Source organism: Lonchura striata, chromosome 3 (assembly GCF_046129695.1).
Source record: "Lonchura striata isolate bLonStr1 chromosome 3, bLonStr1.mat, whole genome shotgun sequence".
Lineage (NCBI taxonomy): Eukaryota > Metazoa > Chordata > Aves > Passeriformes > Estrildidae > Lonchura > Lonchura striata.
In genome coordinates this window covers 44,582,868-44,597,520 of record NC_134605.1, presented here as the reverse complement: position 1 = coordinate 44,597,520, position 14,653 = coordinate 44,582,868, and the positions used below count along the sequence as shown (strand labels likewise).

Here is a 14,653-nt window from a genome sequence, read left to right as displayed (position 1 = left end):
TAAACTGTCTCTGCAGTTTGGCTTACAATCTGGGCTCCATACTGACACTCACAGGCCACATAAATATTTGTTATGCAGCCAGTCTCACTACAAGCTGAGTGCAGCCATATCTTTATAAGATTGGGCTTGCAGCCTTATAAATTCAATATACAATTTAATATATTTCTATTTGAATTTCACCATATCTTGCCTGTTATCACTGCAAATGGATACCTCCTCTTCCTAACTGACAAATGGGCTAATGCACCCATGACGTGATCAAGGAAGAGGGAGTTCAGAAAAGGTGTTCAAAATGTTATAAGGAAAATACTGCCTTCATTTGCCTAAAAAATAACCCCACAAACCTAACGAAAAACCTCAAAGTACCAAATCCCCCAAAGAACCAATGGACCCTCCCAAGAAAACCCCACAACAGAAAGATGTTAGTACTTACCTGTATTCTTGATGCTGAGTTTAGTTATATCCACTACTCTGTCTCCTCTAAGACACTCAACAAACATTGTAAAAAGCACAGAAAGAATATTATGGTCACATCAAAGGAAAAAACAATCTTATGCCAAATGTTTCTGCCCACATCAAGTGCAAGATATTACAGGAATGCTCATACTGTACTGGATTCTTAATCTTAGAGTAACAATTACATTATAATCTTCCAAGAACAGGCTGGCCATAGCTTATAGATCCTGGTTATTCACCAGAGAACTCCTCCATATATGTTAAGAAAACACTAAGATGTATTTTTCAAGAAAATTCAGGTCACTTTGCAATACAGTAGCTACAAAACATTTTATTTTTTAAATAAAAACATTTAAATCATCAGCATATCAAGTGTTTATCTCCAATCTTTGTAGTGTAAGCACCTTCAGTTTTATGCTAAAACAATCAACATAAATTATTATTTGGTCAGGCTATCAACCTACATTGAAATAAATATCCTTTTAACTAAGACAGGTCACTTAATGCATACCAGATTTCTGTATCTTCACAGAAAATTTCTCTGGTGAGACATGAATTACAGATTGAAATACTTATTGAAAGAATTGTTTTTTTCTTTTTAATTACAGTGAAGACTGGCCTAGAATTTTAAACTATAAAGACAATTATATAGCACTATAGACTATAGCTTAAAAAAACTGCATCACATCAGAGAAATATTTGAGATGGCTTACCTAAATTGTCTCAGAATAAGAGATGGAATACAAATTCCTAAATTACTTAGAATGCACTGGGCTGGCCATATCATATGTCCCAGTCTTATCGGAAATTGTTTATTGAACAGAAATAGAAATCTGTTTAATTACAAGAGAGATAAGTCTCTAATAAATGAAAACAATATAGCTCAAAGAGCTTTTTATGCTGATACTATTGATTACAAAACACTGGGTGCAAAATTCAACACTCAAAATTATATAAGCCTTAAAAATACAGAATTTAACAGAAGTTTACAAGTCAAAATACTTCAGCACCTGAGGTTTTCCTGGAGAAAGCCACATAGAGATACTTTCTTCAGAAACATGTAATACAATCATCTTCTTTCTCTCAGTATTACAGACAGGAATAATCAAGAAAGAGTTGAAATATACATAATGCTCAAAAATTCTAATTAAGGTAAATGTGTTGTTAATCTATACTTAATATTTGATTAAGGACTTTATTTTACAAAAACATTTTGTATTAAAACTGGAACAATCTATTAAAGTGTTCTAATGAAATTAAAGTTGAAACAGAAGACAAAGAACAATATGTGACTTGAATCATGTTGACCCAACACTAGGAATACAGCGACAGAAACAGGTTTGAAGAAAATGTAGGAACAATCTTCTGTGCAAGCATTTAGATTTGCAGACAACTAGTGGTTCTGTCTTTACTTTCGGTAAACTAATACTTTAAGGAAATTATTTTCCATTTCCATTTTGAGAGCTGGGAAGTTACATTTTATGTGTTCTGCTCCGTGTGATTAAGACTTCATTTGTATAACTGTAGGTCATCTTCAAGGTGGATATTGTAGTGCATACAGTCTTAGAACAGAAGCCTTCTTTTTTAATCCCTTGGATTTGAAGCTTTAAGCAACTGTGTATTCTATTTGAACTCCCAGACCCCAGAGTAAAGGAGAAGAAAAGATTTAAACACAAGCCTTAACAAAACAGCATTCGGATGGGAACACAGTAGATTTTTAGTCTAGGACTATCTAATTTTATTTATGAAAACTATTTAAATGTCAAATGATCTACAAAATGGAGACTTCAAATACTGGAAAATGAGGGATGTTCCTTTAATTCTAAAAAAATGCTTTCATCAGGGAAAGTATATTGTTCATTTGGTTTTATTTAATCATTCACTTAGTGATACTGTAAAAAAATAAACTACCAGTGTTATCAAAGCTAAATGTTTCTCCCCCCACAATTAACTACTTGGAATTTTCTGGAAACTTTCTATCACTGAAAACCAGTCAAGCACATCTGTTTCTGTCCTTTGATTCCTAAATATGAGTAAGCAGTCACTCAGTAGTACCTTAGGAAGAAAAGCTACAGAGATTATACTGAAAATTTTAAAACTGCTATAATTTAATATGAAATTTAAGTGCAATAAAATGCACCATTGATTCACTTAAAACAAATTATCTTTAAAACCCACCAAATTTCTTCAATACAAGGTGCAGCAGAGTTTAAAAAACACGAAAGGGGACAAACCCCTCTACCACAAACAAAAAATTCAAACTCAAGAAAATTGCTTTCAGTGCAAACACTGTAGTCTTCAAAAGGTTAAGAGTACAAATATTTACGTTCCAGTGTATCCTTACCTACAAGGAATGTTGTATCATATTACAAAGTATGTCAAATACCTTTACTCCAATCCCAATATTGAAGTTTACCCTCTCAAATCGATATGGTGGCTGAAACTGAAATGTTTATATAAGCAGTGTAACTTTCTGGAGAAACTAAGAAAGTTCTCACAATAACCAAGGGCAAAAACTGCAAATTCAGCTCCTGGTTCTTAACCCATTTCAGTATCAATGTCTGCAAGCAACCACTTCCTTAATGAGGAGTGAACAGAGCCTCCTGTACCCGCACCTTAAAAACCTTGTCCCTCCCCCTGAACCTATAAGCCACAGAGGCAAGCTGCAGACCACCACTTCTTAGGTGAAACTCTTCCTGACAGAGCACAACCTTGCTCTATATGTCATTCATTTTTTTAATGTGTGAAATTTAAATTTCTAGCAAAACTTCTCAAACCTAAAGAAAACTTCTGTGACATGGCAGAGAGAGGTGGGCATTTTATTTTCATCATTCAAAACATACTAACGAAGTTCACCTAGAATATGATTTTGCAGCATTGTGCTTTTAGAGTTACTAGTTGGGATTCCAAGGAACACTTAAAAAAGGCACCTACTACACTTAATTAGCTGCCCATTTTAATAATTTTGGTACTATTTGTCACAGTACATCAAAAAGCAGCACAAAGTGTTAGACAGACAAAAATTTTATATTTGTTCCCCTTTATGAGCAAACATTTTTAAAATGAAAGGCACTCAGGACAGAAATTCTCTCTCCAGTTCATATATAGATGGCCGACAAGTTTTGCTCTTCATTCTACATAAAGGCACAGTACAGTCTCTGTTTTGACCTTCCACATCAATATCAAGTAATGAGGGCATGTGGCAGTTAGTTCTTTGCTCAGTATCTGGCAGGAGGTTAACATCTGGATCTACATTGTCCTCTGAACATTCAGAGTCTTTAGAGTTTGGTTTAATAATACGTGGAATGATCTGCCATGCATCAATTTTACTTCTTAGAGAAGACGGTCTAGGCCTTGAGATAGTATTGACAGCGCTTTGCTTTTCATTTGAGACACCACTGTGATTGCTTCTTTGTTGAAAAGATGGGGAGGGCAGAGTTCCAGGAACTGACAGGACCGGGAGTCTGGAGACATCATTGGTTGAAGTAACTCCATTAGCTAGGGGAAAGAAAGCCCAAACAAAAAAAATGCAAATTTAAACTACGAGACTTCTTGAATTTCTTGCCATTTGTAAAACTGGGTTGCCATAAACACTAGTAGATTTTCTTCCACCAGAAAAATGAAGAGGTTTGTACATTGTGGGGAATCTCCTAAGACAAGACCCGTGGTGCTCAAGTAACGTGTTTGCCTATAGGCTCGCTGCAACTGGCAATCACAAATGATTTTTTCTTGGTACAAAAGAGATGCAGACAAAAAGCATTAACCCCATAATAACTGGATGAATATTCATACTGGAATAAAGTCCCATGAACTTCTCCAGTTTTTCTGAAAAATCATACGTGCATCATGAAGAATATCATATTTAAACCACCCCAGAATATCAGTACGAAGTTTAGAACTTCTTTTCAAAAACCCATTGATCATGAGCTTATCCATTTAAATGTAAACTAGATTTAAATACATTATTTTGCACTTAAATTTTTATCAGCAACTTAACTTAAAGATTCTTGGAAGTTCTTAATTACCTACCTGTGGTCTGAAAATGGCTCCCATCTGATAAGGTTCGTCTGTGACCTATCATACATAACTTTGTGGAGGAATCTTTTGGCACATTTTGAGACTCTTGTTTCAGACCAAGACTAAAAGGCTGACTTTTCAATTGTGTCAAAACTGTGTTAGGAGCCAGCTGTATCCTTTGTTCTGTCTTACTTTCAGAAGTTTGAGATGAAAAGTTGTCCGTGGAACTACATTGACCACAATCACCAAGCACAGTGCTTACAAAAGCATCTTCACTATCAGGTTGAAGCAGGCATTTTGTGGAAATGGAGGGCATAGAGAGAAGATTCACAGTATCTGAGGCTGGATCTAGGGATGGAATACTTGTTTCCTCTTTCTTGTACTGCAGTCGTGTAGGGCTGGCACTTCTGCGGAATTTTGAAGCACGCTGAAATATTCCATCACGCTTCTTCCTCTCATCTTTAGGCAAGAGTTCATCTGGACCCTGTGATTTGTTCAGCTCTCTGATATCTAAGCCCAGGGCAACAGAGGCAAGGAGGACAGCACACCCATACAGCACTGAATCAGTCTTCTTTTTGTGAAGCGTCCTGCTCAGACTGTTTGTAGGTGTCATTTGAGGAGTACTGTTTGTAGAACTAGCTGAGGTTCCTTCTTCAAAGCTCTCGTGTTCTACTGTGTTCTCTCCCTGATCATCTTTCCAAAGAGGTAGATTAATATAGGCCTGATTGGGCAACTTAATTGGCTTTGGTCTTTTACTGTCCAAACCTTCAGGGATAAGTTTCTTATCAGTACAGGCACCTGCAAAATATCACAGCATTCTTTAAGATTGTAATGCAACAGCTATTGCATGTCTGCATACGTACATCATTATTTCCTTTAAAATGCACAAGTATTAACATTGAAGGATGCTGTACAATCCATTTAGATGCTGTTAGAAGATCAGACTCAGATTTTGAGTTTCAGAAACACATCCTACACCTAAACCTCTTGGTGTTTACAACACTTAGATAATGCTTTTTAAATAACACATTAAATATTTTGGTGTATGGATTACAGAGAAGTAATTTACTATACATAAACTGGCAGATAAGATTCATAACGTATTCTTTACAATACTTTCAATTCAGCTGAGTTCCGAAATCCAGACAGTTATTAGAATTTTCCAATTAATTCATTAGATCATGGTGTTCTGGAGTAAAAAGTAAAATTGACATCTTACACCTAATGACAAATAAAAAGGAGGTATTATTTGATTTGCATGTGTTATTCTACTATAAACTACTGAATGCTAGAGAGTAAACACAGAAGCATTTGAAATTCAAGTATGGTAACTTTGTGTACAAGGTTATAATAGTAAAGCTAATAAATCTATAAAATTACTATTTGTGAAGCCTTGATTTATACCCCTACCACTACACATGAAGATTAAAATGTCTTTTTCCAGCAGTGTTCAAACAGCTATTTCCTCTTCCAGATGGCATGAATCTTAGCTGCTGAAATGGACACCAGGTTATATCACAGGCTTTTTTCCTGACACTGGTAACTTAATTTTCTCAGATAAGAGAATCCACAGTATAGAAAAACGGTGTGCAGATGTTAAAATTATTACAAATATTTTATTGTCATGGCCCATTATAGCAATGGTCATAAAAAGCAACATGCAGCTATTATGCTCCTGATACTAAAGGGATCATATATGCTTTTCCTTGTGATTTTCCCTGTAAACAGCAATATGTTGTCTAAAACACTTTATGATTTGAAATCTACATTTCTGTCTTGAAGATGTAGATAATAGGTCTTATTCAGAAAATCTGGGAACTAATATCTGGAAATGTATCAAGGCTTACAGGTTTTTAAAAAACTATGCATTTATGCAATCACCATGCAGATTGCACAACAATGTCAATGATTATTTAAATGTGAAGACAATTACTGATTTAGATTTTTTTTAAAAGAAAAAAAAAAAAGTGGTGACTGCAGACCTCATATACAGAGTAGCCTGCAACTCAAAAACATGGAAAAGTCTGTATATGCTACTGTTCACAGACTATGTGCATTTCTTAGTTGCTAATGATGTAAATACAGAGTTTTTTGCAGAGGAAAATGGTTGGCAGCATGATTTTTCCTGTGTAAAATTCTGTGTAATCCTCTAAGGAATTCAAGCAATACGATTTATAACATTGGAGGTGATCTTAGTACTATTATATGGCTACTTTCACTTTTTCAAAAACAGCTCTTACCTTGGTCCACAAAGAGTGAAGCTAAGGGCACACCCTTCTGATTTTTCATTAAAACAGTTGACCAAGGGTTGCTGCCATCTGAAAGGGGTCTTACTCTGCAATAACAATAGTTTGAGATTACAGATACCATGCTCACATAAACTTTGTAAAAAAATTACTTTCTTTTCTAACTATAAACCTGCAGTACATAACTTCAAAACCTTTCCAAAGGTAAAAAGAAGATGGAGTAGCATTGAATTATATGATTATAAATGTAAACACATCTTAATGTCAGGTATTCTTTTTAGGATAAAAATTTCATGTCTAAAAAGAAAGCAAATGAAAAATGGGCCCTCACTACCTATTGAGCAACACAGGTTTGTGAAAACCTGAATAATAGTTTCATTGTCTCAAAGAAATGATGTAAATATTGGAAGTTTATTAAACATTGTGACTTTAAAACAAAAATAATATAAAGCCAGTTCCAACTGATTGTGTCAGGAGTTGTAACCAACTTGTGACACAGGTAACTGAGTGGATATCCCTACCAAGAAAAATAAAGAAAAGCACTATAAATAATTGTATATACTCAAGAAATAAAGAAAAGTATTCTTACTATCTCTAGTTTTGAGCCATTGGAAAACATAATCTGTAAGTAAAGCTGTCCAGCTGATTTTCATAAACTTTTCACCCTCTGTCAGTATAAAGGATTTTGCTGGTGTGAACTCTGCCTCACATATGCCAAATCATTCAGTCTTACTTAATCATGCTGAAAGTACCCAGTGGGGGCCATGCTTGCAATTCCTCAATATAATGTGAGGAAGGGCAAGAAAGATGGGCCATGAATGTCTGGTATGCACTGGTAGCTCAGCATCCCAGTATGTTCCAAATCTCAAAAAAAACTGAGATAAAGGGTAATAGATAAGAATAAATAAAACTTTAACATAAGTAGGTGTTTTATCCTCAAGATTAAGCGGGGGGGAGCTACTCATCAGTAATGTGATTTCTAAATTAATTAAAAGGTAGGATTTCTTGCTGTAACTAGACACAGCAGAACTGTTTTCACTCACTACTTATGCCACCAAGAAGGCTTTAATATTATCAAGAAACCAAAATGTAGCAGACATACTTGTCCTTACAATCTGCACGATCCTTTGTTTGAACTGAACTTGGTCCCCATGTACAACCTTTCTTTTTAAAATTCCTCTTCACATCTTCAAACTCTTCTTGGTGATATGTTGTGCTCCTTCCCCAAGTTCTGTTGCTTTCATCTGAAGTTACTGGAGATTGGATTTAAAAATACAAAACCCACACACATAAATACTATTTCTAAACCCAAAATATTTTGACAGAACAGAATATCTTCTGCACTGCCAAACCATTTTGACAGAGTAACACATAGGAGTAGGAAAAAACCTGAGATTTTTTTTTCTTTTTCAAAAAGCACCACGCAAACTTCACTGATCCAAAAAGATGAGCAAGAAAGAAAAGTAATTTATGAGCTGATGAGAGACCCAGATCAAAGATAAAGCAGCAAAGCAATCACATTTCCCATGCTTTCCTTAACTGGGAACCTTATATTTAGGTAATTCAGACAAGTGAATTAGACTGAGCACTTAAGTTCAATGAATAAAACATATTCTGTGGACAACTGGCATCAAAAGAAATAAATACTCCAGTTGTGACTACGATTAACATTTTCTTTCTCACTACACCACAACAAATTATACTTTAAAGTGTCTAGCCTCTAGACATTAAATGCTTAGTCTGTCACTGTCTCAGCTGATAAATTAAACAGAACCAGCACCTTGGAAACATAATGAAATCTTGCCTTTTTTCATAACCCCACAGGGAAGTTCATATTCACTTGTGATATCTACATCTTGCTGGTACACATATACACTGTTTCTTCGGCCATTAGCTGTGTGTGTATCTGTTTTTGGAATCACTGAGGAAAAATTAAGAGAATGTAGTAGAGATCTTAGTCAAATTTATTTCATAAACAGAACTGGTTCTCTCAAATTTTTGAGTGAAAAGACTGGATCTATAAAGATATTAAGCATCTTCTAGTGATGGATTTTCATGGTAGGGTTTAAAGAATCCTCTTTCTAGCACCCAGCCTGGGAGGGTAGATTTGCCACTGACTAACTGAAGCATTAGCTTGGAGTCATGATGGCATGTAGCACATATGATAGAGAGACCTAGGAGAAAAACGATGTAGCCAGTTACAACAGCCTGATAAATGAGGGGGCATTTCCATGTTCATGGTTCTGCTTTTCCTTCCCTGTACAGATTCTCCTCCTTCCTCACCATCCACCTCGCCAGCAAAGCTCACCCTGTAGAATGCCACTTGCCTACCTTACACTCTCATTTTGAACCACATTCCTATGGAATATGTGCCTTAGTGGCTTTCCTTCTCCCTCCAAAACTCCTTTTAAGATCAGCAGCATTTGTTTTAATGAGAAATTAACTAGATTTTTCTTTTAACTTAGTGTTTAGATTTGAAAGCTAGACTTGCTCAAGACAAAGTGAAGCAGTCAAGTAACCAGTTGTTACATATGCCTGTTCAAATCACCTGTATTTGAGCAAGCCGTCTTGAAACAAAGACACTTTGAAGTTAAATCAAGATAAACATTATTGTGGAAAGGGAATTTATTTTGCACAGGTGCAGATGGGTGTGGAAGCTAAATTGTTTCAGCTAGATATTCCTGAGATATCTGATAAGCTTTTAGGTAAAAACCTAAGGATTCAAGCCCAGAAGCAGACATGTACTTCTTTTAAACGAGAGCCTTTAAGCTGTCCTGTGTGTTCAAGCCCTATGAACACAAATTTCTGCTCAAATAAAAAAGAAAACAATCCTCAGTGGTACTTAGCACACATGCACGGAGTGACACTGCAACAGCTTACACAGGGCTATGCAATTATAAAAAAACACGCACAGAAAACTCAAGTTTTCAGAACCATGCCAATACTTGACATTTGCTTCATTTCCAAACATTTCCACGCAGAGCAAGAAGAATCAAAGATAAAATGAGATAGGCTTTTCTTAGTTTATACGTGATTACATTTTACTTTCTTTACCTTTCTGCAAAAACCAAAGCCAACCAACCAGAAAAACCCACCACACAGGACAGCAAACTATTGACAACACAAATACTGTCAGCTAACATCTGAAAAAGACTCCAGTTGATTTTTCTTCCATCTCAAATTTTCATTATAAAAAGCAAGACAGAGTTTGTCCATCTCTCTCCTTTATCCACAATGTTGCCAACTGTATCTGCTGCAGCTCAAACAAATACTGAAGTGCCAGAGAAGACATCACGGCTCCCCTTTAGACGTTAACAATGAAAAGAATTTCATAAGGCAGAGTTGTACCAAAGGAGATGAGAGATCTGATTTCTATCCAAACTTAAAGTGTCAGGCTGGTCTAAAACACAATCAATCTTTACAGACTAGCTACAGAACAGTATGGAAAAAAATACTCATGCATTCCGATTTCCCTTTCTCCCCATTTTTAGCTGGCAAAGTCAGATTCTGAAGTAATCTCCCTCATAGGTGACTGTGCTTGCAAGATAGCCAACATCTATAACCACTCAGCTGGAACAGGTTCCACTGATTTCATAGAGAGAGAAGCTTAAGGCATTCCTCTCTGAATGTAGATAATTAGACAATCTACTTTGCACAATAGATCAGACAATACAAATTCAAGCAGTGAATCCTGTAGGAACTGTTTTATCTGACTTTATGTCATTCCCCAATAGGCTTCTCTGCAATAACATGATTATATTCCTGGTACCTCCACTGTGTGAGCATGAATATACCTTTCTTTCTGTTATCAGTATACATAGTAATGTAGACCTACAAAAGTACCCATAATTTTTTTTGTCTCTTTTTCCTAAAAATCTAAAGCAAGATTTCTTCTGGATTTATACCAGAAGATCTATACTGTTGATTTATACTGTTGAAAGCTTGATTCTCTTTTGTCATAAGAAAGTTGGGTTATTGGCTCATTCTTTGGTCTTTGCAACTTACAAGACTCCCTTACTCTCTGATTTTTTTTCCCTTTATCAACTCCAATATCTAATAAAAACTTGTTTTCCAGCTTACTTGGGATCTAAATGTGATGCTTTGCCTTTTGTCAAATTTTGATTGGTCATTGTTTTAACCCAGTTTACAAATTGGTTCCCAAATCAATTAAGATACAATTTAAAGCATTCACAATCATTTTGAATTACTGAAAATTATTTAGCGTTTTAGCAAGATTATCCCTCCTTTCAAAGAAGTTGCAACTGTTAGAACCAATCAAGGGATGTGGAAATCAGACAGAAATCTGCCTGGAATCTAATAGTACTACCAACATTTTGGTATGTATATAGAACATTCTCTATTGATCAAACAAGCAGAGACTTACACTGTATAGCTCGAAGACGAGGAATTATTGTGGGGCTACTTGATGGGCTAGAGTTGTTACTGTTTAAACTCCTTCTCTTGTCCAGATTGGGAGATGCCTGCACTGTTATTTTGTGCTGGAAATCTGTAAGAGAGCAAAACAAATCTGTTTTAATGTTCTGAAAAAAAAACTCAGAAGAACATGCTGCTATACTTCTTAAAACAAAGTTATATAATGAATTAGACTTCATTATATGTCATTTATTTATATAGGTAAGAGATATACATATTAAAAATATTGAAAAACTCTAAATGTAACAAGTTAGATTTTGAGTCAAACAGGCAGGACTTCACACCTTCATGTGATAGTCTTGCAAGAACATGAATAACAGCAAGTAGGTCCAAGTGGACCTGATCTGAGACACAACCACACCATAAGCTGTTATGCAATCTTTTTGGTTGTCACAGGAGGGGCAAAAATTACCCCTCAGTATTTAATCTCAAATTAATCAATACTCATTCCAATGAGATTTGCCTCATTTTTTTAGCATGTAATTCATATACACCATAAAAAAGCAGTAACAAAAAAGTCACATTTATTCATGACAGAAAATCATGACAGTAAACTACAGAATTATAAATATTTATAGCAAAGTAGTAAAAAAGCCTAACAAATATTGAGGAGGAAAAAAATTTATGAAATTAACCTTAATATGCCACTCTAATACCCATCATCAATGCAATTATATTGTACACTATTCTTATAATAGAATAGTCTCAAGGACAAGTTCACCTGGATGTTCTTGGTAACAAGCAGCTAACTGCTATTCTGAATGAAAATATTTATTTTATCACTGTTTCAATTTAAATACAAGAACTGGAAACAAGGGCTAAATATTCGATTGAAGCTTGCAATCCAGCATAAATCTAACTAAACCCCATAAATGTACCATGTTTGTCTGGGAAGTTGTAGGGTGCTTTTATCTTATTTGCTCTTATTTTTAAAGTAAGGAAAAATATTTCACTAGTGCTGAAATAGTAATCTAAATATTACTGCACTCTTGATGTCTTTCCAGCTATCAGATAGCTACAATTTGGTCAGACTTGTGTTAACACAGGATCAAGTTCTTAATGCATTTGTAATAAACTGTCAGACTTGACCTGGAAGCCACTGAAAGGAAGCCCACAAACCCCAGGATGCTGGTAATGAATTTGAAATAATAATGAAGGCTTTCCAACCATTGGTGAAACCATGAGTTTGTGTAGTGCTATCTGGTGGCAACATTAAAAAGGCACCTCTAAACCAGCCCCTCAGAACTGAAAGACCCTCACTGTCTACAAACACACCTCCTTTGCAAATGGGGCATTTCAATGCATTCATGGGTGGAATGAAATCCTCTAACATTCAAATTATACCATATTTGTATTCTAAAATCATCATCTGCTGCTATTAATGTTTTCTTGCAAGAAATAAGGCACTGAAGATTGTAACTGCTGTGTTGTACTTGCAACTGCAGCAAGTGTGCAGTTTGGAACTACTGCACCTGTACATCCATCCCCAGCCCTCTTGAAGCACTGCTTTTCTGCTCAGTATTTGCAATTTTAGGGCAAAGAGCACTAATCATGATAGAAAGTTTTGGCATCTAGTAAAAAGTACCTTCCTGTCTGTACAGAAACAACAATAACAAAAATCTGAACATTGAACCAGTATTAAATCAAGTGGCTCTCATGCTAGTGACCTTTCCCTCCAAATGGGATGGACTTCTAGCTGAATCATTCTTCTAGATGAAATGAGGACTACTTCTGGATATGACACGTGAAAGCTTTTCCTTTTGGGAAGGGAGCTACACAATTCTTACCAAACCCTTCTGTGCACTACAGTGGAAGAACCTGACAACAAAATAAAATAGTAGCTAACACTGAAACACAAACTATGGAAGTGAAGAAGCTGGCATATTTAATCATTACTTATACAGTGAACTTTTAAAAAAATTGCAAACCTGAAGGCAAACTAATTCTGTGTCCATCTTTCAGTTTTAACCGGCTTCTTTTGAACTTCCCCTTCCGCTTCTTTACATTGGGTTTCTCTTGGTTTAACTGGAATATCATGATATTCAGCTCACGCTCCAGTACATCGATCTCGCGTTCCGCTAGCTGCTGCTCACGGCGCTTCAGTAATTCTTCTTGAGATTTTTGCTGAAGAGCTGCTCTTGTCAACTCCTCTTCTCGGGATCGAAGCTCCTGAAGACAAGATTCACAAAAATAAAACTTAGTATTAATGTGAAGACAGTATTAAAGGACATATGAAGTGCACAGTAGGTTGTATTTCCTGATTTATTTTTATGATGCACTATATGCATGCAGCATATCCAATCTTCTGCAAGTTCTCCATTCTCAACAAACCAAGACTCTATTCAGAATCATGCATTACACATTTCCTTTAAACTAATTAACTTGAGTCACCCCACTTAAAGCAGGTAAGCAGTAGCAATGGGGACAACACATGCAATCAAAGATTATCAGCTAACAGCCCAGCAGAAAATGCACTTCAAATATTTCACATGATGAGAAGCTCTTGCACAGCATGAGGGCTGCTATTGGACTGCTCCTACACTTTAACATAAGGCCAATGTCCTGACGAATACACAAATTATTGCCTTTATCTTAAATTTTCTAACCTTTCCTGTTTCTCAGCCATGTATTAAGTAGCACTTTTCTATCTAGAAAAGCAATCAGTATTACACTGAATGGGGATTAGTGCAACAGGATAAACTAAGTCATAAGACAGCTGTTTCTTAATTAAATCTAGCATGTATCTGTAACATCAAACAGCTACGAACCACTGAATTACAGCACACAGACTCCCCAGCCACCAGTCTCAGAAGAGTTGCTCTTATTTTATTATTTTTTAATTTTGGAAAAGGGAAAGCTTTAGTAAGGAAGCTAGTTAGTTTTTCAGGGTAAATGAATACCCAAAGCTAAATAACTGTACACCTAACATTTTAAAATTATCTTAACCTACACTTTCCAAAATCTGTTAAAATGCATCTGAAATTTAAGGCCTCCCTGATTTTAGACCTTCCTCAATAGTATGGGGCATATTACACAGGAGACAGACAGACAGGATACTTACAGTCTATATTGCTAATAACATTGTACAGAAAGTACAGGAAAAGGAGAACTAGATGTAACTCATACTATATATGCTTCTCATGACAGTTTTTTTCATATGATTGTGTAAATGCCACTCAATTCAACTCTGAAAACTATCATTTGGAAAAAGCTATGCTAAATGTTCAGGGTATCTAAAAATTTTATTTCTATTTAAAATGAATTTATTTTTACACTATATACCATTTTATAATTGAGGTGTTGCTTGGTTTTGTCTTCAGAACTGTCTAATTCTGCTCATTAGTTGTATGTTGTATGCCAGAAGAATTCCTTATTCCAACAATGCTGTATGCCAGAATTCCTTATTTCATAGCCTTAAAGAAAAAAACTACTTCCTGAACTGTATTATTTCAGTACTTTCAAATGAGGGGATGTTCAAATGTTCTTGCCAAAAAGACTGT

At 35.5% G+C, this 14,653-nt stretch overlaps 1 protein-coding gene across 1 annotated transcript in view; it reads right to left on the bottom strand.

The window, feature by feature from the left end:
* Positions 1 to 767: 767 nt before the first annotated feature.
* Positions 768 to 14,653, bottom strand: part of MAP3K21 (mitogen-activated protein kinase kinase kinase 21) — a 40,053-nt gene continuing 26,167 nt past the window's right edge. Inside the window, exons 5-10 of the mRNA XM_021527112.3 lie at positions 13,082 to 13,322; positions 11,104 to 11,226; positions 7,822 to 7,972; positions 6,714 to 6,808; positions 4,486 to 5,271; positions 768 to 3,954 (exon numbers count right to left, since the gene is read on the bottom strand). Of these exons, the coding sequence (XP_021382787.3) occupies positions 3,530 to 3,954; positions 4,486 to 5,271; positions 6,714 to 6,808; positions 7,822 to 7,972; positions 11,104 to 11,226; positions 13,082 to 13,322 (1,821 nt within the window). The 3' untranslated portion in view covers positions 768 to 3,529. The remainder of the gene's footprint in view (positions 3,955 to 4,485; positions 5,272 to 6,713; positions 6,809 to 7,821; positions 7,973 to 11,103; positions 11,227 to 13,081; positions 13,323 to 14,653) is intronic.